Source organism: Vipera ursinii, assembly GCF_947247035.1.
Source record: "Vipera ursinii genome assembly, chromosome: 2".
NCBI classification, from domain to species: domain Eukaryota; kingdom Metazoa; phylum Chordata; class Lepidosauria; order Squamata; family Viperidae; genus Vipera; species Vipera ursinii.
Window position 1 is genome coordinate 224,047,807 of NC_139513.1, and position 23,046 is coordinate 224,070,852.

Consider the following 23,046-nt stretch of genomic DNA (forward strand, 5'->3'; position numbering starts at 1 on the left):
GCCTGGGCAGGAGTGGGACACATCTGGGGGTCTCTGGCAGGAGGAGGGTCTCTGGACCAGGGCCAAGGCAGTGGGGGCTGTTCCCTCACTGTTTCCGGGATGGCTTCAAGGGCCGCATGAAACCACTTCGCGGGCCGGATCTGGCCCCCAGGCCTTGTGTTTGACATGTCTGCTATACTATGTTTGTTTCGGGCATATATACCATTAGCTTCTCTCATGAACCTTAGATTTTTTCATTGGGTGGAGTAGCTCGGAGGCTGCAGGATTTTTGCCTTTTTTAAAAAAACAAAAACAAACCCAGAGAAATATAAAGTGCAAGGAGGCAAAAACCTGTGATCTTTCAAATATTACAATTGGTAGTTTGGTAGCTTAGTTACAGGCTCTAGATTAGAAACTGGGAGACAGTGAATTCAAACCTTGCCTTTAGCACAAAGCCAAGTTAGTGACTTTGGGGTCAGTCCTTTCCTTCAGGCTTTGTTGGTGGCAAGCCTCTCCTGGAATTATTTCCATGAAAACTCTCTGCAATTAAAGACCAACTTTAAGGAACTCAACAAACCAAAAAAACACTTGGACAGTAAAGATTCCACATCTCTGAATTACCAAACTTATTTTGCGGCTGAGAAAAAAAATGAATTATCTTTCAATATTTAATTAACCTTTAACTGCGTTAAAATAAACGCATTCAAAATAGTAGTTATCCAAACAAATGCCATCAAGGATGACCATTTCAGAAATGTGGAATCTAACATGTTCTTTGTTCTAAAAGTTGATTTCAGCAACTTTGAAGTTTTCATGTATTTTAATCTCATTGGTATAAAATGTTGGAACCTAACCTGTATTGGCAGAAGAAGTATTTTGTAGAGCATGGGTTATAAATTGTTACAAGTGAGCAGATGGCTAACGTTCGTATGTAATTTCAGTTAAAAAAGATAGAAACTTATAATTGAAATAGTTGTGTCACACTTCAAACTTCATTTTAGCTTGAAATGATGCATTCCATTACACAACAATCTGTTTTATCAGAATTCTTGGCTTTAAGGGAAGAGTGGTAAATATTTTTTAAAAAATATTAAGTACTAAACAGAAAGTACATTAACAGGAAATTTGGGAAATTTTGATAGACATATTCTGTAAAAGACTATTAACACTTAATGAGATATTGTTGAAGGTATTACATCTGTGCCATTATGTTTACCATACTCTTCAAGAAAAGTATTCTTCAATATTTTATAACTTTAATAATTTCTTGAGGGACAACCATGTTAATGTTTTTGCAGCAAGCATTTTTATAGACACTTTTCAGACTTATAGACATTGTGCTATAAGTTTTCATGGATCAAGTAGATTATGATTGCATACCATATATGATCCTCAAGTTTGTTTCACAGAGTCAATTAAGAGTGACTTTGTTCTGTGGTATCCAGTTTGCAGTCAGGTTGGGCCCTCCATTGTAAATAGAAGCTTTTCCAGGAATTTAGTTTCAAGAACCCTTGAACTAAATTTATTTCAAATGTTATGTCTGGAGTGGTTCCTAGTTATCTTCTCAATCTTGAACCCACTTTGTTTTTCCAGAGGTCCTTGAGTCTCTGAATTAATCCTGCAAGTCAGAGTGCCAGATTAAGGCACAGCTGGCTACAATTGAGAATTTTGTTTTATGAATGTTGGAATCTTTTGTTTTCTTATCGTTTGATTCTATACAGTTTTTTCTCGTTTCAGACAGCAGATCGATCAACTTTGGGTGAAGTGCTGGAGGTTCAACCTGAAAAGCGAGAAGCCATTATGGATGAGATGAAGCAGATCCTTACCCCAATGGCTCAAAAGTAAGAACAAATGCCAGACTGCTGGGATGCTTGACTTGAAATTCGGTTTTAAGGGATTTTCCTTAAATCCATTTGAAACGATGTTTTCTCTACTAATAACAGCAGGATATTTTTATTACAGTACAGAGATCTAATAATAATACCTGTTAACTTTATTGGATTTTCTCCCATCCCTAGAAACTCCAAAGTCTTACACCTACTATGTCTTTCTCCCTTCCCCCCCCCCCCAAAAAAATGGATAGTCAATTTCTGCTAAGAGCATGGTTGGAGCCTGCTGAAGCTTTGTCCTCTGAAACTACTGTTTTGATCTAACTTCAAATGAAAATAGGTGGCAAATGCCATTCTTTGTGTTATTAAAAATATTTCACATCAGGTAAATACAGAGTTCTTTTTATTTATTTTGTTTTCTTTTTCTTTTTTAATTTAATTTTATTTTCCCTTACAGAGAAGCTGTAATAAAGCATTCATTGGTGCATAAAGTTTTTTTGGACTTTTTTACTTACGCTATCTCTAAACAGAGATCTGTAAGTATTTATTCATTAAACTTTGTTTACTTCATTATGTTCATTACTTATCTTTTTAAATCTGTTTTCATGTTAAATACTGTAGATTAAATGTCATACCAGATACTTAGTGCTTTTTTTTCTATTTGGCCTTTCCAATAATAGAAGAAACTGCAAAATAATCCAGTCCAGCCAAGGATATTCTGGTTTTGACTCTATGCAACTTTGCTTGCTGAGTCAGATCTGGCAGCCTCAGTGCCCCTCAGAGTGCTCCTTTGTACTTTTTTTCAATGGGTTGTATATATTGTTCTGCTTTCTGGCACAGCTAGTCACTTAGAATTGAAATGTAAGGAAGTCACACTAAATTGCATAAAGGTTTTTTTTCCCCTTGTCACATTTGCATATAAGAAATGAAATTCTTTCTTTGTGCATGTTTTTGTTCATGCAACTTATGTGCTAAAATGTGATGCAGATCCTAGAACCCTGAAATAGTTTTAAATTAGGAGTTAACAGATTCCACACCAAATTAAAACTTTCTTTTAGAAAGCAGACATTGATTCAAGGTTAGGACCATTATTTAATGGGTAGAGTAAATAATACAGATTGCCCAGTACTTAAACTGATTGTCAGTGTTGTTGTGAGAGAATGCATCGAAGATTAAGTAGGTTTTATTCATTGGATACAGTGATGAGTTCTTAAAACTGTTCCCTAAAACAATGTTCTCTGTGTCTAGGAAATGATTGAAGCAATTAGAGAAGCTGTCATTTACTTGGCACACACCCATGATGGCGCCAGAGTAGCCATGCATTGCTTGTGGCATGGGACTCCCAAGGTATTGTGTGTGAAGGAGCTGGTTTGTGTCTAAAGTCTTGCACTATGGATTGGTGTGAACTGGTTGTCTCAGATGCAACAATCAAAAACACAGTGTATTTTGACAATTGTTTCAAATAGAGAAACATCCATGCATTTTATTTGAGTTAGCTTTTAAGAAGCATCAAAAAGGATTAGTTGAGGGGTTAGTTTATGGGTTGGATACATTCTACTACCAACTTCAACTTATCCAAAGATATACATTGATTCACAGTGTATGTGATTATATATTTCATTTAATGCAGGGTTTCCCAACCTTAACGACTTTTAAGACTGGTGGACTTCAACTCCCAGAATTCCCCAGCCAGCCATTGGCAGCTGAGGAATTCTGGGAGTTGAAGGCCACATGTCTTATACTTGTTAAAGTTGGGAAACCCTGATTTAATGGAAGTAAGCTTGTTTTAACATTTCTTTAAAATGCAAACATAAAGAAAACCATTAAACATATAACATTAAGAGAAAATAGGGAAAAACACAAGCTGAAATAAATAAAAATGCTCATGCTATTTGTTAATTGAACGGTTCTGGGCAATTTGAAGGAAAGAGTAATTAACTTCCTTACAGTCTTAACCTAAGCTTTCATAAGTGATATACAGACTGACATAGAGAATAGAATATGGAACGTGAAGCATTATGTGTATTTCACTTCATATAGCGATTTCAGGGTTGAAAGAAGCAGAAATAAGTTGCTTCTTTTACACTATGAAGGTGGTTTCTAAACTGCTCTTGTGGGTGGCTTTCTATCCCTAATCCAGATGTGGATCCCTAAATATTGCATTTGCTGTATTATGATAATAGTTTTAAAAGTCAGCTTATATTACACGTATTTTAAAGTGTCAAGTTTCTCACTATTCTTTCATTTTGCACGGTTGTTAGGACAGAAAAGTGATTGTAAAAACAATGAAGACGTATGTTGAAAAAATAGCTACAGTGAGTATTTTTAATGTGTCCTATTGTGATCATATACAGTGCAATCCTAATTCATGCTTACTTAGAAGTAAACTGTTTGTACTCAGTAGCGTTTTCTTCATTGTAGGTTTAGGGTTTCAATCTCATGGCCTCATTTCTGGAAGACTGCTTTACCCCAAAGAAAGTAATAGTGACAATTATGTTTGTAATTATGTTACATATATGTAAATATCACTAATACATATGTTTAAAGAAGAGTTCTAAGAAATCATTTTAAATGTTGACAAAGGTGAAAGAAATTCCGTGGCAAGAAATCTATAGAATTTGTTCGGATATGATACATATTAATGTTTAAAAAAATTAGAATCCAAAAAAATAATCATGAGCATTTTTACTGAGGAATAAGTCTCACAGAATTCACTGTCTAATTTTAAATAATTGGGCACTGGAATTTAGCTTTATATAAGACTCTTGAGAGATTTGATAATTTGGTGGTTTGGATTGTTGTTTTTGGCTTTGAAGAAGAATCTTGTTTAAATATTTTAGCAGACGTGTTAAAATCAGAAATCAGATGAATAATCACTGGATAATTAGGAGCTAGTGTTCATGAATTGTTTTGGCTTGTGTCTTATGCTTGTAATTTTTGGCTCATGTTTCAGGGTGAATTTTCGTATTTGGTTTTGCTGGCAGCATTTGACTGCATTGATGATACTAAACTTGTGAAACAATTGATTATATCTGTAAGTAATATGATTTACAATCTTAATTTTTGATCATTCACCTAGCAGAATGATATAAGTAATGTAGAAAATTCCACTGTTTTTAGACAAAGATTATACACTGCAGGTAGTCTTTGACTTATGACCACAATTGAGGCCAAAATTTGTGTTGCTAAGTGAGAAATTTGTTCAGTGAGTTTTTCCCCATTTTACGACCTTTCTTGCCACAGTTGTTAAGTAAATCACTGCAGTTGATAAGTTAGTAACCCAGTTGTTAGGTGAATCTGGCTTTCCCATTGATTTTGCTTGTCAAGAAGGTTGCCAAAGGTGATCACATGACCCCAGGACACAGCAACGGCCATAAATATGAACGAATTGTCAAGCATCTGAATTTTGATCACGAGACCATGGGGATGCTGCAAAAGTCTTAACTGAAAACCAAGTCATAAGTCACTTTTTTCAGTGCTGTTGTAACTTTGGTGATGAAATGAGCTGTTGTAAGTCGAGGACTATCTGTATTCAATTTGGTGTTTAAAATGAAAAATGAATTATCCACGTATTGTTGGGACGGTTGACTCCTTTGCAACTTAGGTGATGGAGTATCTTTATTTTTCCATTTAACCATTACTCTTTCTTTTGTGGTAGAAATGTTTAAACTGTAAATCAATGTACCAGTCAAAGATTATGCATTGGATTAAAATACTGGGGCAGTATAATGTTTTCCTATATATCTTGACATAAAAAGAGATGACTGAAGGCAAACAAAAGAATGAGACAAATACGTAGACTGGGGTGTCCAAGCTTGACAACTTTTAAGAATTGTGGACTTCAGCTCCTTAGAATTCCCCAGGCAGGGATTTCTGGGAGTTGAAGTCCACAAATCTTAAAAGTTGCCAAAATTGGAACCCTTCCATAGACTATTTTCCACCTTCCTTCTCTCACGCCCAGATCCAGGACCAGGATAAAATGAACAACTTCAGTGATCAAATGGAGCCTTGGTGGAGCAGTGGGCTAATGCCTCCTTAAGTAACACCAGCTGCCTGCAATTAGTGTAGGTTCGAGTCCCACCAGGCTCAAGGTTGACTCAGCCTTCCATCCTTCCGAGGTAGGTAAAATGAGGACCCAGATTGTTGGGGGCAATAAGCTGACTTTGTAATAATGCCACTTGGGGGGGCGAAAGCCCTAATAAACAGGCATATACATAGAATGAAGGCTATTGCTAAGCACATTGATTTGTGCTTCTTAGATTGTAAGCTGCCCTGAGTCTTCGGAGAAGGGCGGGATATAAATGGGATTAAAATAAAAAATAAATAAATAAAATAAATGACCACTTTGGCAGTCAAACTCGAGGAAGGGAATCCTTATAGCATGTCTCCCGTGTTCCTCTGTTGCCTTCCTTCTCGGAGCTTTCATGCAACGATCCTTTCGTGCAACGGACTTCCCTCTGCAGTGATACAGTGCAGCGGCTGAATGGCTAGCAAATCGTTCTACTTTTTCCCCCCTTGTGATGGTTTCTTTATTACTGTCAGCCCAACAAGGTAGACTGTGAAAGCCTTGCCATTTAGGTCAGGGCTGCTTTTGTTGTAATAATTATGTAATTATCGTAATTATTATTAAGCAAATCTGAATGTGCTTCTCCCTTTATGTTAGTATAGCATGGGAGGAGCTTGTCTGAGGTGTTTACTCAAACTGATGTTTTGGCCCAAATCTCAAGCCCCTCTTACCTGACTGTAGCTTTGGCTGCAATTCCTCCTCCTGTCCTTCAAAGCCATTACTTATGCCCTCTCTAGTTAGTTATTTGTCTCCCTCTGCAGCTAAACATTTCTACCTTAGCACGTATTAATATAAAAATTAAAAGCTTACCTTAGCAGATACGCTGTTTGTAGGACAGGAAGGAGAGAGAGATCAGGTGTGTGACTAATAATTGGTTTTAAAGGGCCATCTTAAGTCAAAGTGGCAATAACTTTTGGATGTTTTAGGAGTTTTTTAGATCAGCTCACGGCCACCATGTTGTAGCTTTCTTTTTATAGCTCCGTTGCTATGCACGTCTTGAATATGTATGAGTTTGAAATGGTGTTTAAATTCCTCCCTCAGTCTGTTTGTTAGCTTAGCTATTATCGTATTTGAGCTTTCCAGCCAAAAGTGATATAGACACTATTGAATTGAGTTCAGCTTCTAGTGACATAACCGTATTATTTTCTTGGCTACAGTACAAATATTGTCTCAGGATGATTCTTGATTTCTTAGCCTATACCCTTGGCATTTATTGGTGGTCTGTCATCCAAATATTAACCAAATCTGGTCCTACTTAGCTTTCTGACTTTAGCAGAGTAACCTAGATGCTACCTAGCTAAAATTGAAGCAAATGCTGTCCTGATTCAATAGTGAAATTGATGTTCGAATTTTTCACTGATGGAGAAACTGTGAGATGATAGGTTTTTGAGGCACCAGTCGGTCCTAATGAAATTAAGAGGACATCAGATTTAAAGATTAGACTGGGTAAACTGAAGAAAGAGAACCATGATTGAATCTCTTATGACTTTGCCTTCATTTGACTTAACATCACATTTCCTTTGCCTCCAAACAGTTGTATAATAGATTCCAGACGTTTAGCAATATGTTTGGTATTCCCCAAAGACTTTTTAGTGGTTATTATCATTATATCCTAAAGCAATTACCACAAACTTGAAACTTAAGCTTGCATCCTTTCAGCTTCCCTTTGCTTTATTGTCTGATTTGCTACAGCTGAGTGAAGGATCATTCCTTTATATCTTGATCCTAATTTTGCTCGTCCTGCTTTGGGAGTTTGGGACTTTCTTCATTAATATAGATGCATGTAGCAATAATGGCTATGCAGGTTGGTGCTTGTGGTTATAATAGTAACTGCAGTTTGAAAGGCGGTTTTCTTTATTTCTGTCTTGTCCTGTATATGGGGGAAGTTTGATACCTATCAAATAGTTGAGAACAAGAGGCCAGGGCTACTGTTTTAGTTGAAGAATTTATATATCCTCATATCTTCTCCATTTTTTGATGGGATAACAATAAAGCAAGAGGAGAATCTTCAAAGTTCTCACTTGCTGATGGACACTCAAGAGACAAGGTTTATCAAGTGATATATTTGAGTATATAGACTTCTCTGCTCACTCGTGAATAAAGAATAAATGGAGTAATCCTACATACTCCTAAATGATTTTGATGAATGAAGAGGATGACTAACATTTGTTGTGTTTGCAAAGGAGCAGTAGGCAAATCTATTTAAGGAGTATGAACAATGCTGTGTTGATCTAAAACTCCCCTCTTTTTCTCTAAATAATATGTCTTCAAAATTGGTCATCTTACAGTAACGGCTTGCCTAACTTTTATTTTTCAGAAATAGGCACAGTATTTGGCATGCTGCAACGTGAATATTGTGAAAATTACTGAAAACTGGATTTAATGGGCCATAATGTTGTTACATTCATAGAAATGGTCTTATCTTAGTCAACGTATCTTAGTCAACTTATCATAGTCAATATGTTATCTTAGCCAGTTTGGTCTAAGCCAGTTTGATTAAGGCAAAAGGCTAGAAGCCAGGAGACTGTAAGTTCTAGTCCTGCCTTAAGCATGAAAACGGCTGGATGACTTTGAGCCAGTCCCTCATTCTCTCAACCCACAACATCAGCCTTAGGTGACAAGGCAGTCAATCAATTCCTGTCACAGCCAATGAATCAACACTTGGTTGACACCCCCCCCCAAAAAAAAAACACAAGACTCTACACTTGCAGGAAAAACACTAGGAAGGAGAAAAATCATCCACAATATATTTCCTTACTAGAACTATGAGGAAAAAGTTGCCATTTTGAATGAAAAGGTTATATTATCTTCATGTTAAATGAAATTAAATTTGACTGTTAGATAAACTGCCATCTGTTTTCCTATCTCTCCTTTAATCCTATTATGTGTAATAGTTTTAGTAATACTATCTAGGTAAAGTTTTGGAATATCTGAGTTGATCTTAAAATTTCAGCAGTATGGTTGTACAAAGGAGATGAAAAAATGGAGGAATTAACAATTGGTAATATTTTGGACCACTACTGAAATCATGTCATAGAGAAAAGGTCTTACATTTGGAGCAAGGTCTGTGCATTAGCATAATGTTTTATTTAGTCATAGGTAAGATATGAATAAGGATGAAAGGACTGGCTTCTTTCAAAAAAAAAAAAACAAGCTGAAATTGGAAAAAGAATGTGACTAACAGATTTTTTTGTCTTTTCCCCAACACTTAGGAATTGAATGGTAATTTACCCACTGTTATAAACAACAAATATGGAAGGAAAGTCATCCTCTATTTATTGAGTCCACGGGACCCAACATATTTCCCCCCGGCAATAATCAAAATCCTGCAACAGGGTGATGGAAATGCTCACAGGTACTTGTGTACAATTTATTGAAGTTTCTGCATTTTCCCCCTATCTGGTTATGTCTGAAATGTGCTGTTTTTCACTCCTCTGAATCCCAGTGGATTGAATTATGGCTATACAGCTGCCTGAGACATGCTGTGCAAAGTGGAATTTAATTAATTTAATTTAATTAATTTATTGAGATTTTTATACCGCCCTTCTCCCAAGGGGACTCAGGGCGGTTCACAGGGCATAAATATAAATAACAATACAAACATTAAAAAAAACAATTAAATCAATGCCCAAGTTAAAACCAATAATAAAACAAGCCTATATAAAAAACCCATGTACCCCCATCAGGCCAGACCCGCTAGTTCAAATAAATGGGTCTTCAACCCGCGACGGAAGGATCGGAGGTCTGATGCCATCCGGAGCTCTACCGGCAGTTGGTTCCATAACGCCGGAGCACCCACAGAGAAGGCCCTCCCCCTGGGGCCACCAGTCGACATTCCTTGACAGGAGGCACCCTGAATTTGACCTGTATTTTTGTTTTACATAAATGACCTTAAAAGGTGGCAAAGCAAGATAGATTTTTTTTTAAAAAAAAGGTAAGGTAGCATTTTAGTAGGAAATATTGGATTTCATATTGGGTAATTTTCTGTGAATTTCAGTCACATTTGCTTTTAGTGGATTTGGTAAAATAATACTTTATTGCCATGTGAGTCAAATGACAAGAGCGACGTGTTTATTTCAACACTGGCAGAATAATGCATGTTATGCATTAGCTACAGCTGGTTATGATACAGACTAGATTCGTTTCTCGGTATTCATTTCAATAGTCTTACATTTTATCTGTTTTTATCTGGTTAACTGTATCTTGCCTTTATATATACTTTTTGGGGGGGGGAATCTTACAAGGATACAGAATCTGGTGGTGACTGGGTTAATCAATAATTCGATAACAAAATCTTTAGTACAAATCTCAAATTACAATATCAAATATTTCTTCTCTTTTCCCCTTAACATTTACTACCTCATATTCAACCTAGTTTAGTTCTTATTATATCTTATTATATCAACTCAGTAAAAACATCATTATTACATTTATCAATAATTTTTTAGCTTATACGTAAGCTTCATAAACAACAGTCTTCATAAACAATCCATATCTTGTTATTCATTTTACCCAATTTTTAGTTTGTCATCAGTATTGCAATTTAACCTTTGATATTTATGATTTTCAGGCTTTAGGTAACCAAGATTTCCGTTGTCTCAATTCATAACAAATCTAATATCCAAAATACACATTTTATCTATTTGAATATAATCTTGTTCTGTTTCCTAAGAGCTATCTATTTTCTACCATATTAAATCATCTACTTAATAATACAATATCCCCCTCTAATAAATCAAAGCATTACGTATATTACCTGGGTTAATCAATAAACCAAACATATTCATAATAATTAATTTTCTTTTTCCTTTTAGGTTTAATGTTTAGATATTAAACAGATAAAGTCCTTATTTTCAACTAATTTCCAAGTATTTTAATCTTAATGACCAGAATTCGCCTTATCGCAACTTTCCCCTTTAACCCTCTAATTAATAATATGAAATCCCCTCTAATAAGTCAAGACCCCAATTTTCTTCAACCTTATTCTGGCTTTCTTCCTTTGTCAACTAGGCTTCCATATCAGTGCGTTTAAATCATCAAATAGATCTCCCTCTATTATTATACATGTTATTTGAAACAAAGTAGACCATTTATTTGCCATTTTTTGGAAGGACTAGCCCATTTGTATTCATTAAGTTGTCTCGCTATTGTTCCAATTCCCCATGCTTGCCCTGATGTGTTTATCTTCCATTCAATCTGTTCTTCTTTCTCAAATTTCTTCTGATTTATATAGAAAGTCATTTCCATTTTCAGTGTTGTCACTTCCTATTCTGGATTTTCCATCAGCTGCATTTGTTGGTCAATTTTCTCCTCTGTCTTAATATTTGATTGTCCCACTTCTTCTGTTATTTTCTGCATTGGTGGTGGTAGTCAAAGTTTGAGTTTGTGTATCTAAACTGGCGTCTTGATCTTTTATGTTAGGTCATATTTTTTCACAAGCTGAAAAAATGGTTTCATGTATTGCTTTCAACATGGAAAGGATCTTTTCCTGGGCTTCATCCATCTTTTTCACATGTTTATAAATAGTCTTTCTAGTAGAATTCGTTTGTCAAGCAAGATTTTATAGTCCAGGGTATTTGAACATCTCATATAGTGTCAAATAAAGAGATAGGAAAGCAATTTGCCACATATAACTCTGAGAGTCAGTAAAGGTTTACATTCACAGTTCAAGTAGGCCAGTTATGCCACCCAGCTGTTCTCACAGCTAAGCCTCTCAGGTGGTGCCAAGGTCAGAAAAGTCTTATCTAAGGTCTGGGCTTCAAGCCAAGTCTCTTTTAGGAAATAACAAGTTGTAATACCAAACTTCACCACAAGATGTCACTGGTGCCATTTAAGGTTTTTTAAGTCCAAAATTTTTATAATCCTTTTTCCAATTTTATTTCTTTTTTGTAGATAAAAACAAGAGTCTCCAATAAAAATAGGAAAAATTTTGGTCCCCAAGTTTCAGGAACATATAAATCCAATTAGATTAAAGTTGTTCTTTTAATGCTTTAATTCCCCTGGGTAGTCAGATGCTGCTATTCTTAGAGGGTGGGGGGGATGTTTCTATTAATTTGTGTAATAAAACATTGTAAAAAATTAAATTAGATTTCAGGCAATAGTTATTGGATCATCTTTGAGGCAGCATATTTTACTTGAAACATCCCACAAAACTGCAAGGATGAACAAATGAATGTTCAGGCCATAGATCAAAATACTACAGGGAGAAGCAAACAGTTGCCTTCTTTCCTAACATAAATATACTCACCACTGACAGTTTTGTCTGATATCATCCCATAGATAATTAAATGGCACCTCAAAATACACCTCCTGCTAGTTGTGTAAAACAGTGCCGCTCTGCAGGCCACAGGCACAGCAGCCATGGGAGTCACACCACCATCTTGTCTCTTTGGATGATCTTTCCAGTGACACTATTTGCAGCAGCCATGCAAATCACTTTCTTGCTGACCAGTCTTGGTTTTTAAAAATTAAACAGTCAAGGAAATGTAGCCTGAACTGAGGATTGCAACCTTGCGGCTGTTAATGGGACTTGCCTCTGGCCTGAAGCTGAATTCTCCATTCCAGCAATTTCTCATGAAAATATGCTTTGTAAACGCTTAACTGGTTTAGGTAGAAACGACTGCTTTGCAAAGGTCCTAGTGCATATGGTGCATGATCATAGGTGATCTCTAGGGCTCTGATTTGGAGCGTCAATCAAAACTTTTCCTCTGTTGGATGAATATGAGAATAACCTGCTGCTGAATTGGGATTTTTTTAATTTGGGCATCAGAATTTTGTACAATTCCTGCTTTTCTTTATTGAGCAAACGTTCTTATATCTGTCTGTCTTTATCCCCCCAGTAAAAAGGATGCAGATGTTCGGCATCATGAGCTTCTGGAAGCCATTTCCCCTCCCTTATTACAGCACCTCAGTGCACACGCTGAAGAAATGGTGATGGACAAAGCTGCATTCATTGCAGTGACGGGCATCCTCAAGGCTGCTGTCGGCGATGTCCAGCCAGCGATGAAAGCCATCGCTAGTCTTGCTGCGAGAGAGATGATTCCGGGGGGAGAAGGTGGAGAGGTAAGTTAGGCACAAAGCAAACAGTAATGAGTAGCCCCAAATTAGCAGGTTTCTCTTTCATTGTTGTCCAGTCTGGTCTCAGAGTCATTGCACAGGCTCAGGAAATTGATGTTTAAGTTAAGGAGGCATTAAGGTAGCAACAGGGTGTAATCATCTAATGTCTCCATCTTGCCACATCCGTAACTCAACCACCCACATTCTTGAATCTGCACAGCTATCACGAGAGTCTATAAAGAAGTATTTTCTAATGAGCCATCAACATCCTGTACAAGGTGTCTGCACCGAACCAAAGCACCTTTGCTTAGGTGGGACAGAATTCTTCATACTGCTTTGGACTCAAATGTCTGCGTGACTCCGAAATACTACATTTATGTATATTTTGGTGGCATTGGCTGTGTTCAGATATTTGCTTCGACGCATGAAGGTCAGGACTTGATTAAAGGACAGGGCTGTGCTTGGTACTCTGCCTCCTCTGCTTTTGTGCTCTGTCACCCTCTTCCACCAAACATACACGCGCTCCGTTGGAACATAGAATAACGAGGTTGGAATGGACCTTGAAGGTTCTCTAACCCAACCTCCTGCTCAAGCAGAAGACCTTATAGCAGGGGTGTCAAACTGCCGGCCCGTGGGCTGGATGCATCGTAGCAAAACCGCACCCACCCCATTGCCGGCAATGACAAAAAAAAGTCATGCTACGTCACGACACATCACGTGACGTTGCGAGTTTGACACCCCTGCCTTATAGCACTTCGGACAGGTGGTTGTCCATATCTGTTCTCGAAAGCCTCCAGCGAAGGAGCACCAACAGCTCCTGAAGCCGATCCACTGATTCATTGTTCTCATGTCAGGAAGTTTCTCCTTAGTTCTAAGTTGGATCTCTTTTTAATAGGTTCTCATCATTGCTTCTTGTCCTGCCCTCAGCTGCTTTGGAGACTAGGACTAACCCCTCTTCTCTATGAGACAGCCCCTCAAGTCCTGGAAGACTGCTATCGTGCCGCCTCCAGTCTTTTTTTGTTAGACTAGAGCAGGGCTTTTCAAACTTTTCACCCATTGTACCGCTTTTAGGATATGGCAACATCTGAGTACCACCGGTCGCCTAGCAAGGTGTCAAAAACTTGATGACCAAAAGAAAAAGAAAAAAGTGGTGAAGTACAGGTAGTCCTCGACTTACAACAGTTTGCTTAGTGACTGTTCGAAGTTACAATGGCACTGACAAATATGCCCCCCAAGCCACAGCCGAGCAAGACGCCTGCCTGGCCGGTGGCGCTCTTCCTCCTGTCCGAGGTTTTCATTGTTGTGAGCATTTCTGTTGAGGATTGGCAGTGGGGGTGGGGTGGGGTGTTTGGTTTTTATCCCCCCCCCCCTTGCTGGGTGGTTGCAGCAGGTTTTGGTTACTTCAGATGACCCTGGGACACTGACCGGAATAAATATGAATCAGTTGCCAAACATCTCAATGTAAATCACAAGACCTTGGAGATGCTGCAACATTCCAGCTGATCGGTACTTCTTCCCGGCTCAGAAGCACCAGGATCAGCACCGAGCTCCAGCTGGAGCCTGGCGCTTCCACTGAGCCCTGACAGTCCTGCAGCTCCAGCCGTCTCTCGCTCAGGCTTGTGCGGTGCTGCCACCGGTTCAGCTCATTTCCTTCCCCCGCTACCACTTTTCTAGGATGGTCACGTACCACCTGCCAGGTGCCAATATACCACAGGTGGTACCTGTACCACTGGTTGAAAAGCCCTGGACTAGAGTTCCCTCAATCATTCATCGTTTTCCACACATTCAGGCAGAAAGTCTAAAGCAGAACTAAAATAGAAGTATAACTTCTCTTATGATCTTAAATGCATCTATGTGAGAGTTGTGTATAATTGGGGGGCGGGGAGGGCTATATTTCTGTTCAGCCCTGCATGGTTTCCTTGAGATTTCTGTGCTCAACACACAGAGTAGGGTAGATGTGATGCAGAAAGAAGGTCAGTAAATAGTGGGAGGACAAGCTAGGTTCAGGAAAGTGCCCTAACTGGAATGAAATTAGGAGTATTTTACAAAAGTTGCCCAGCTGGTGCCTTTAGGAATTATGAAAGTGATAGAACGTATTGAAAATAGTATTTGAGACTGACGATGATTTGTTTTTCAAATAGAAATAAATATCTAATCCGAGGGACAAACAAGATCTCTGGGTTGTTTAAAATTTATACTGCTTGGCTATTCCTTCACTGATTACTTAAAGGGCTATTACTTAAGGGATGCTTCTGACGTGCTATACAGCCTGACCCGACTTTTAAAAAGCTGCACATACGAGGACATTGAAGAGTCGGCCCAGTGAGAGATCCTAACCTGTTCATGCTTTATTTTAAAGCTTCACATTGCCGAACATCCAGCAGGCCATTTAGTACTTAAGTGGCTAATAGAACAAGATGAGAAGATGAGAGAGTCTGGCAGAGAAGGTATGTCGGTATATCAGAGGTGAAATTAATTAATAGACCTTCAATCAGTGGAGGGTTGGGCAAGATAACTAGGTCCTGAATTCCATTTTGGGTGCCTTAATTTAAAATAAAATAAAAAAGCTTCTCTGAGCGATGTGGCTTGAAGGACAGGGAGAATTCCTCATATTAAGAAAGGAAAATTACTTCTGAAAAAGAAGGGCAAGTTCTTGCAAGGCAATTCAAGGGAAAAGTTTCTTTTTCCTTGGATTCAGATATGTGTGTCTGTGTGTGTGTGTGTGTGTGTGTGTGTGTGTGTGTGTGTGTGTGAATAACGTAGAAAATTAGATTGAAAGCACACGTGCTCTGGTAATCTAATCAGTATCTCCTCAAAGTGAATGCAGATGTATTGATTCTGTCTTAGTATTAATTAATAACGGATGTGTCGCGATAAATGTATAATACCTACTTTGGATTCTCCCAAACAGGATGTTTTGCAAGAATCCTGATAGAACAAGTGGGAATTGACCTTCTAAAGACCTGGGTGGATGTGAATCGTGGTGCAATTATTCTATGCCGGTATGTAGAAGGTTTCTAGGTTATTCAACATCTATGAGGGTTTTTTTTTTTAAAGGCAGCGACCTGGTTGTTTAATATTAATAGTTTAAAGTCAATTGTATTTTAATAAGTGCCTTTCCTGCTGCTAAGTAGACAGCAACTGAGTTGCTGAATCACTTTCAAAGATTCATTACTTTGCTTTCAGCTTCATTATTTATTATTTTTAAAGTGCAAGGGAAATAAGCTGTAGCTTTGCAACGATTTTTTTTCCAATATTTCCTTCTGCTGTTGATTGTCTCCGCCCATTGGACCGTCTTTCTTTGAAGGTAATAATTTGGCTGTCCTGGAGTTTATGCTGTCTAGAGGCTTTGCTGTCACAGCCTTCAGAAATACCACATTCTTTCTTTATAACGTAATTCCACTTATTCCAGTGAGGCAGCCTACAGAAATTGGTCACTCAGTAATGTCAAACAATTGAGCCCAAAATTTCTGTTGTTAAGTGAAACACTCGTTAAGTGAGTTTTGCCCCATTTTACGACCTTTCTTGTCCCAGTTAAGTGGATTACCAAAGTTGTTAAGTTAGTAACCCGGTTGTTAAGTGAATCTGGCTTCCCTATTGGTTTCGCTTGTCAGAAGGTTGCAAAAAATGATCACATGACCCTGGAACACTGCGACAGTCATAAATATGAGTCAGATGCCAAGCTTCTGAATTTTGATCACAAGACCATGGGGACGCTGCAAAGGTCTTAACTGTGAAAAATGGTCATAAGTCACTTTACTTTTTTCAGTGCTGTTGTAACTTTGGTCACTAAATGAGCTGCTGTAAGTGGAGGACTACTTCTATATAGTACACATTGCAAATGAGCTTGAACCTTGTGCTCTTATACCAAACTGTTTTCTTGCACTTATTTATATAACGTCAAGCAAACTGAGAACACAACAGATGTTTCAGAATAAATCAATAAGATATTAAACAAAGTATTTGCAGCATCTTCATTTATAAAATTATTTATTTTATTTTATTTTATTTATTTTATTACATTTATATACCGCCCTTTCCCTGAGGACTCAGGGCGGTTTACAGGGAATTAAAAACCAAAAATACAAAAGTTAAAACCAGTTTAAAAAAGATTAAATTTAACCCTGTGCAACTAAAACCCCAATTAAAATAAATTAATCCTCAGCCTGGGCCAGAGAGCTCGAAGAGCCAGGTCTTCAGGCCCCGACGGAATGATCGGAGGTCGGGGGCAGTCCTCAGCTCCACTGGCAGCTTGTTCCAAAGGGCAGGCGCCCCCACTGAGAAGGCCCTATCCCTGGGCGTTACCCGCCGGCAATCTCTTACCGGTGGGACCCTGAGCAGACCCTCCCTGTGGGAGCGCACTGGATGAAGGGCACTTGATGCTGGCAGCAGGTGTTCCCTCAAGTACTCCGGACCCAAGCCATGTAGGGCTTTATAGGTAATGACCAGCACCTTGAATTTCACCCGGAGGGCAACCGGAAGCCAATGCAGCTCGCGGAGTAGAGGTGTTACATGGGAGTATCGGGAGACCCCCATTACAACTCGCGCGGCCGCATTCTGCACTAGTTGAAGCCTCCGAGTGGTCCTCAAGGGCAGCCCCATGTAGAGAGCGTTGCAGTAGTCCAAACGGGAGGTCACGAGCGCATGAGTAACTGTGCATAGGGCATTTAAAATGGATCAACTGGGTATGAACCTAAAATACCTTTTAACTTGTATTTATTAATTATAAGTCCCTGCTTCTGTAGATTAAATATTCTTCGTCTTTGAATCGCTGATGATATTTCCAAATTAAGTTTTAATTTCTGTCTCGTAAGTTTTCTCAGGAATTAGTAATGATGAGATCACTATAACAGCCTGTTCCATTACATTAAAACTGATGGATCTATTCAACCAATCATTAGAAATAGATCAATTGAATCCACTGAATTATATCCAAAATATCTCCTGATACCAAGTTAGGTTTGTTAGTATTTTCCTGATGCCTGTCGACAAAGAATAAATGTCCCTTTGGGAGTAGAGGTGCATTCAGTGAAAGCAAAGTAAAATGAGAACAGAAAATAATATGGTTGCAGGACGGCTGAACCTCAAAGCCTAAACATAAGAGGAACAGTTCTGTTTTATCGGTTTGCTGAGGAGCTGATAATCTTCCGTCTCCAGCAGACCTGATCAAGGTTACTGCAGGGGAGAAAATGAGAAAGGCTTATAATTATGTTCCAGGATTCTAATCAAGGCTACTGAAATAATAATCCGTGTGAGGGGAAAATAAAAGGTAAAGATACCCTCAAGCTTGACTCCTGATGACCAGGAGTTTCTTCAGGGTGTTACAGAAGTATTTACCACGGTCTTCCTTTGGACTTTTCTTCTGGCGTGCCCTTGAGTTCCCAGGTGGTGCCCTGTCCAAACATCCAGGGGAAATGTAGAAATGTGCAAATGCTTATTTAGTTCAAGATTGGCCTTTCTGACACGGTTAAGACCGTTCCTGAGAAGATAATCAATATTGCTTTATCATTGCATTCCTCACACCAGTAATCCCTAATGAAAGGTTACTGTTTCCTTGCTTCTGTTAACGGAAATGTTGATCAGGATCACCGAAAAGCAAGAGATAACTTACTTGGTTTCACTAATCTGAATTTGGGTGGGTGGGACAAACAGAGTTCTAAATGCACGAAGTTCTAGCTGTTTTCCCTACCTGAGGGGTCTGTAGGTTCACCCAAAGTGCCTGTCCGTCTGATGTCTATCCCTCTCCCCAAAAAATGTATTGCCTTTCCTAACCAAGCTCAATCAGCATTTCACACATATCTGTTAAAAATAATTGGTTTCCTTCTTCATTATCCCATTCTTTTTTAAAAAAATATTCTAGTGTTTCTAATATAGATCAGAAAAACGTTGCTGTTTGTATGGATCAGTGCAAAAAATTGTGTTTAAATCAAACTTCCATTTGACAGGCTTATTATCATTGTGAATTTCTGCTGTTCAGCCACTGCCTTCCTGAAATAGAGCTGTGGGCATTTTTCATTGTACCTTACAACAGAACCCTTACATTTGACAAGAATCCTTAATTCCTTGTGAGAACACGTGATCTCACACACAGCTGCTATATAAAGATTTGTGGGGAGTTGTTTCACCACATGTGGCAAAGTTTTCCATTTGAGAAATTGGTTTGGCAGAGATAGCCCTGGTTGTTTCTGCTTGAATTCTAGAAATGAAGAACTGTTGCTTTTTAAGACAAGTCTTATCTCCCAGAGGTGGTTGATGATAGTGCTAGCACTGAGTTTTAGTTTTCTTCCATTATTTTAATAAAATTCAGTCAGTCTGCTGCTACTATATCTTAAGTAGTTATATTTTTGACATCTCATCAGAAAACGAATCTGAATTCATGGACGAGCTGGAAAGAGTTAAAACAGCCACGGCCAGTTAACTCAACTGGCTGTGATTTTAATTAGAAGGATCCAGAATTCAGACAAAGATGCTTTAGATCAAACTTGAGCACCATTCCCTCCCTAAAAGAGTCATATCCAACCTCCTGAATTTTCATGAGTCTGTGCAGCAGCAATTGTGTGACTGCCAGAAAAGAAGTGACTCCTTTGGGAGATGTCCTACTGAATTCTTTAGTCGTGGTCTGCTTCAGAACTACTGCAGATCTCTATATTTGATGCAACAGCTCATCCAATGTCTAACCCATCCAGTATCTAAGCAGATGCAATGTATTCATATCTTGCTCTAACGTTGCATAAGAATTTGAGAAGGGAACGTGTAATCAGCTTACACGTTTTGATAATCTTGGTGGCTGTTTACACCAATGCTTGTCCTTCCCTAAAATAGTAACAAGCCTATAAAATCAAAACATCCTAGAAGGCGCAATACAATAATTTGTGTGCATATTATATAATTTACGTAATCTCTTCAAATATGTAATACTAGGTCATAGTGCTTGCTCTTAGATAAGATAGAACTATTTTGGATCATACTGAAAAACGAGATTTATTTTTTTCCACCCAAGCTATTTTAATTCTTTCCTTCTGTTTGTTTGGCAGAATACTTGTTTGTTTGTTTGTTTTAAAAAAACAAGGTTGGACATGACAATTTAAACGGAAAGTTAGGATAAAAATTGCAGAAGATTTTTACAGGCCACCATTGATACTTTCATACTGAAAAATCTCTCAAACAAGCCCGCTTAGTTTCCCTGGAAAAGTAATGAAAGTTTTTCCCCCCCATGCATCCTATTATTAATCATGATGTCAATTTGCGCATATACAACCCAATTCCCCCTTGCCTCTTTTTAAATGTGTTTTAAAAAAGCAAAAATTAGAATCAGTGTTTATAGCTGAACATGAGATGGAAGTAACGTTGGTTACTCTCATTGATGACCTATGATAAGGCTTAGATGTGGGAAGCACATAGTTTTAATCAATCATATTTTGGTATCTGGTCATGGTATCTTTCTGGACTATTGGCAATAGTTGACACTTGGAGAAATCATTAAACTTAATTGAAAGTACATTCAGAACATACAAAGACTCTCTGTTCTGACAATTTGAATATTTAAACTGAATTATTATTACCTACTTTCTACGGGATAGTGTCCCCAAGTTTTCCTTAACAAGTAGAATTATTCAATCGTACGCTGATCTGTCTGTCATGTATTAATTCATTTTAAAATAAATGTTCACTTTGAAAGGATACTGTTAAAACAAATTTTAAATGTTCTTTTTCTTCCTCTTACAGTCTTCTTCAGAGCTCTGATCAAGAAGTTGCAACACAAGTCAAAGATGGACTAAAGAGTGTTATTCCAAAGCTAAAAAGGACTAAAGACTGTACAGCAGCAGCAAAGGCATTGCTGGAGAAATTATCATCCTAATTTAATAATTATTCAGTTTTTCTATGACAACTAGATGCTTTTTTTTAAAAAGAAATGTAAATGGAAAGGGTCTTGGGTAGTTAACTTTAAAAAAAAATTACACAATTTAACTTGTGAATAAATTCTTATAGCTTTTTCAACGTTTGCCTCTTGAATGTTACTCAAATTACCTTTCTGTGTCCAACCTTCCACTGTTTAAATGGAGTCAAGGTGGCATCTTGGCTGAGGTATTAAGTGAGGAGTGGAGACCCAGGTACTAGTCCTCCCTCAGGTCTGGAGGCTTCCTGGGTGATTTGGAACCAGGCATTCTCTCTCAGCCTAACCTACTTCACTGGAGTTATTGATCAGGGTGGGTGGAACAACGTGTGCAAAAGGCAGCTTTGGTCTAGTGCAGGGGTAGGCAACCTTGGCTCTTTTATGACTCGTGGACTTCAACTCCCAGAATTCCTGAGCCAGCACAGCTGGCTCAGGAATTCTGGGAGATGAAGTCCACGAGTCATAAAAGAGCCAAGGTTGCCTACCCCTGGACTAGTGGTTAAGGCACCAGGCCAGAAACCAGGAGACCATGAATTCTAGTCCCAACATTAGGCCTGAAAATCAGCTGAGTGACTTTGGGCTAGTCTCTCTTAGCCCAACCCCCCTCGCAGGGTTGTTGTGGGGAAAATAGGGAGAAGCAGGATTATTAGGTATGTTCACCGCCTTGAGTTGTTGATTAAAAAAAATAATAAAAGGAAATAAATGCAGATATTTATATTTATTTATTTATAAATTTTAACGGCTGCCCATCTTACCAGAGGGTAACTTCTGGGTGGCTTACAGTCAAAAATCTATCTATATACATTAAAACATAAATAAGGTAAAACCAGCCATTAAAATCTTAAGATCTAATTACACGTGGGGAGGGCAGGGGCAGAGTTGGGGAGGTAGGATCTGTTGTTACTCGATTAACCCATCTTGACTGTGCTGTTCTCCCGTTGGGGCCCCAAGCCATCTAGCAGACAAATCTTAATAAATGCACAATCTAGGTGACTTGTTCCTGTCTCCTTTGATCTCTGATGCCACGGTGCACTTGCTTTTTCACCTTCATTTAACGAGCTGTGTATCTTACTTGTAGTCAAAGTGGAAAAAAGACAAGCAGAGAAGAAAAGTAGCTCTTTTACTTCTTCCATTTTTGAAAAGATGTAGCTAAGCGACTGCAGTGGGAGGAGAACCTAGGCAATATCAAGGAATGCAACACATGCACCCATTGTTTAAAGTTAAAGTTGCAATGGTGTAACTCACAAAGCAAACACCAGCAGCAAGTACATTAGTCTGCCATCAGTCAAGAGTTATCCATGGCGCTGGTCCAGCCAATCCCGCTTTTTGCCTGAAGATAAGCATGCACAATAGCGGAGATGAAACACACTGTGTTGGATTAAGGAGAGCTTGGCGTAGGGTTTGCAATTGATCACTCTGTTCTGCAATGCGCTAGGTGCCTAGCCTCACAAAAGTTGTGGTTTGTCATTACCCTTTTAAAAAAAAGCATTGAGAGCAACAGCAGACTCCTATAAGCACCTGTCTTGTAAAGACAGTAAATATTACCTAGACTGTGTTCAATATTTCACACTCCAGGTGTATAAAGCCTGATGGGTGAACTTTTCAATAAATTAAATTTATTGAATTTACCTATTATTACCTATCCACCTATTATTTTAATTATTTTTAAAAATTATATAGTTACCCGTTTTAATTAAATATCTTCAGGCAGCTAACATAGCCAGTACATAAAATAATGTTTAAAGCCACAAAGCAACTCTTAATTAAAAACGCAAGTCCTCTTTAACCATCTCACTGCACAAGACAGATGCACAAGGGACTTCACTAACATCAGAGCCCTGGTGCTCCAGAAGACTAAAGCAGGGCTTTTCAACCAGTGGTACAGGTACCAACTGTGGTAGATTGGCACCTGGCAGGTGGTACGCGACCATCCTAGAAAAGTGGTAGTGGGGGAGGGGAATGAGCTGAACCGGTGGCAGCACCGCACAAGCCTGAGCGAGAGATGGCTGGAGCTGCAGGGCTGTCAGGGCTCAGCGGAAGCGCCAGTATCAGAACCAGGCTCCAGCTGGAGCTCGGCGCTGATCCTGGTGCTTCTGAGCCCAGAAGAAGCGCCAATTAGCTGGAATGTTGCAGCATCTCCAGGGTCTTGTGATTTACATTCAGATGCTTGGCAACTGATTCATATTTATGACGGTCACAGTGTCCCAGGGTCATGTGAAGTG

At 38.5% G+C, this 23,046-nt stretch overlaps 1 protein-coding gene across 1 annotated transcript in view; it reads left to right on the plus strand.

The window, feature by feature from the left end:
- The window catches only part of PUM3 (pumilio RNA binding family member 3), a 31,621-nt gene extending 10,698 nt beyond the window's left edge, over positions 1 to 20,923 (plus strand). Inside the window, exons 9-18 of the mRNA XM_083353787.1 lie at positions 1,717 to 1,820; positions 2,266 to 2,344; positions 3,057 to 3,155; positions 4,070 to 4,123; positions 4,762 to 4,842; positions 9,087 to 9,229; positions 12,714 to 12,936; positions 15,290 to 15,377; positions 15,842 to 15,932; positions 20,656 to 20,923. Coding sequence (XP_083209913.1) covers positions 1,717 to 1,820; positions 2,266 to 2,344; positions 3,057 to 3,155; positions 4,070 to 4,123; positions 4,762 to 4,842; positions 9,087 to 9,229; positions 12,714 to 12,936; positions 15,290 to 15,377; positions 15,842 to 15,932; positions 20,656 to 20,788 — 1,095 coding nt within the window. The 3' untranslated portion in view covers positions 20,789 to 20,923. The remainder of the gene's footprint in view (positions 1 to 1,716; positions 1,821 to 2,265; positions 2,345 to 3,056; positions 3,156 to 4,069; positions 4,124 to 4,761; positions 4,843 to 9,086; positions 9,230 to 12,713; positions 12,937 to 15,289; positions 15,378 to 15,841; positions 15,933 to 20,655) is intronic.
- The last annotated feature ends 2,123 nt before the right edge of the window (positions 20,924 to 23,046 follow it).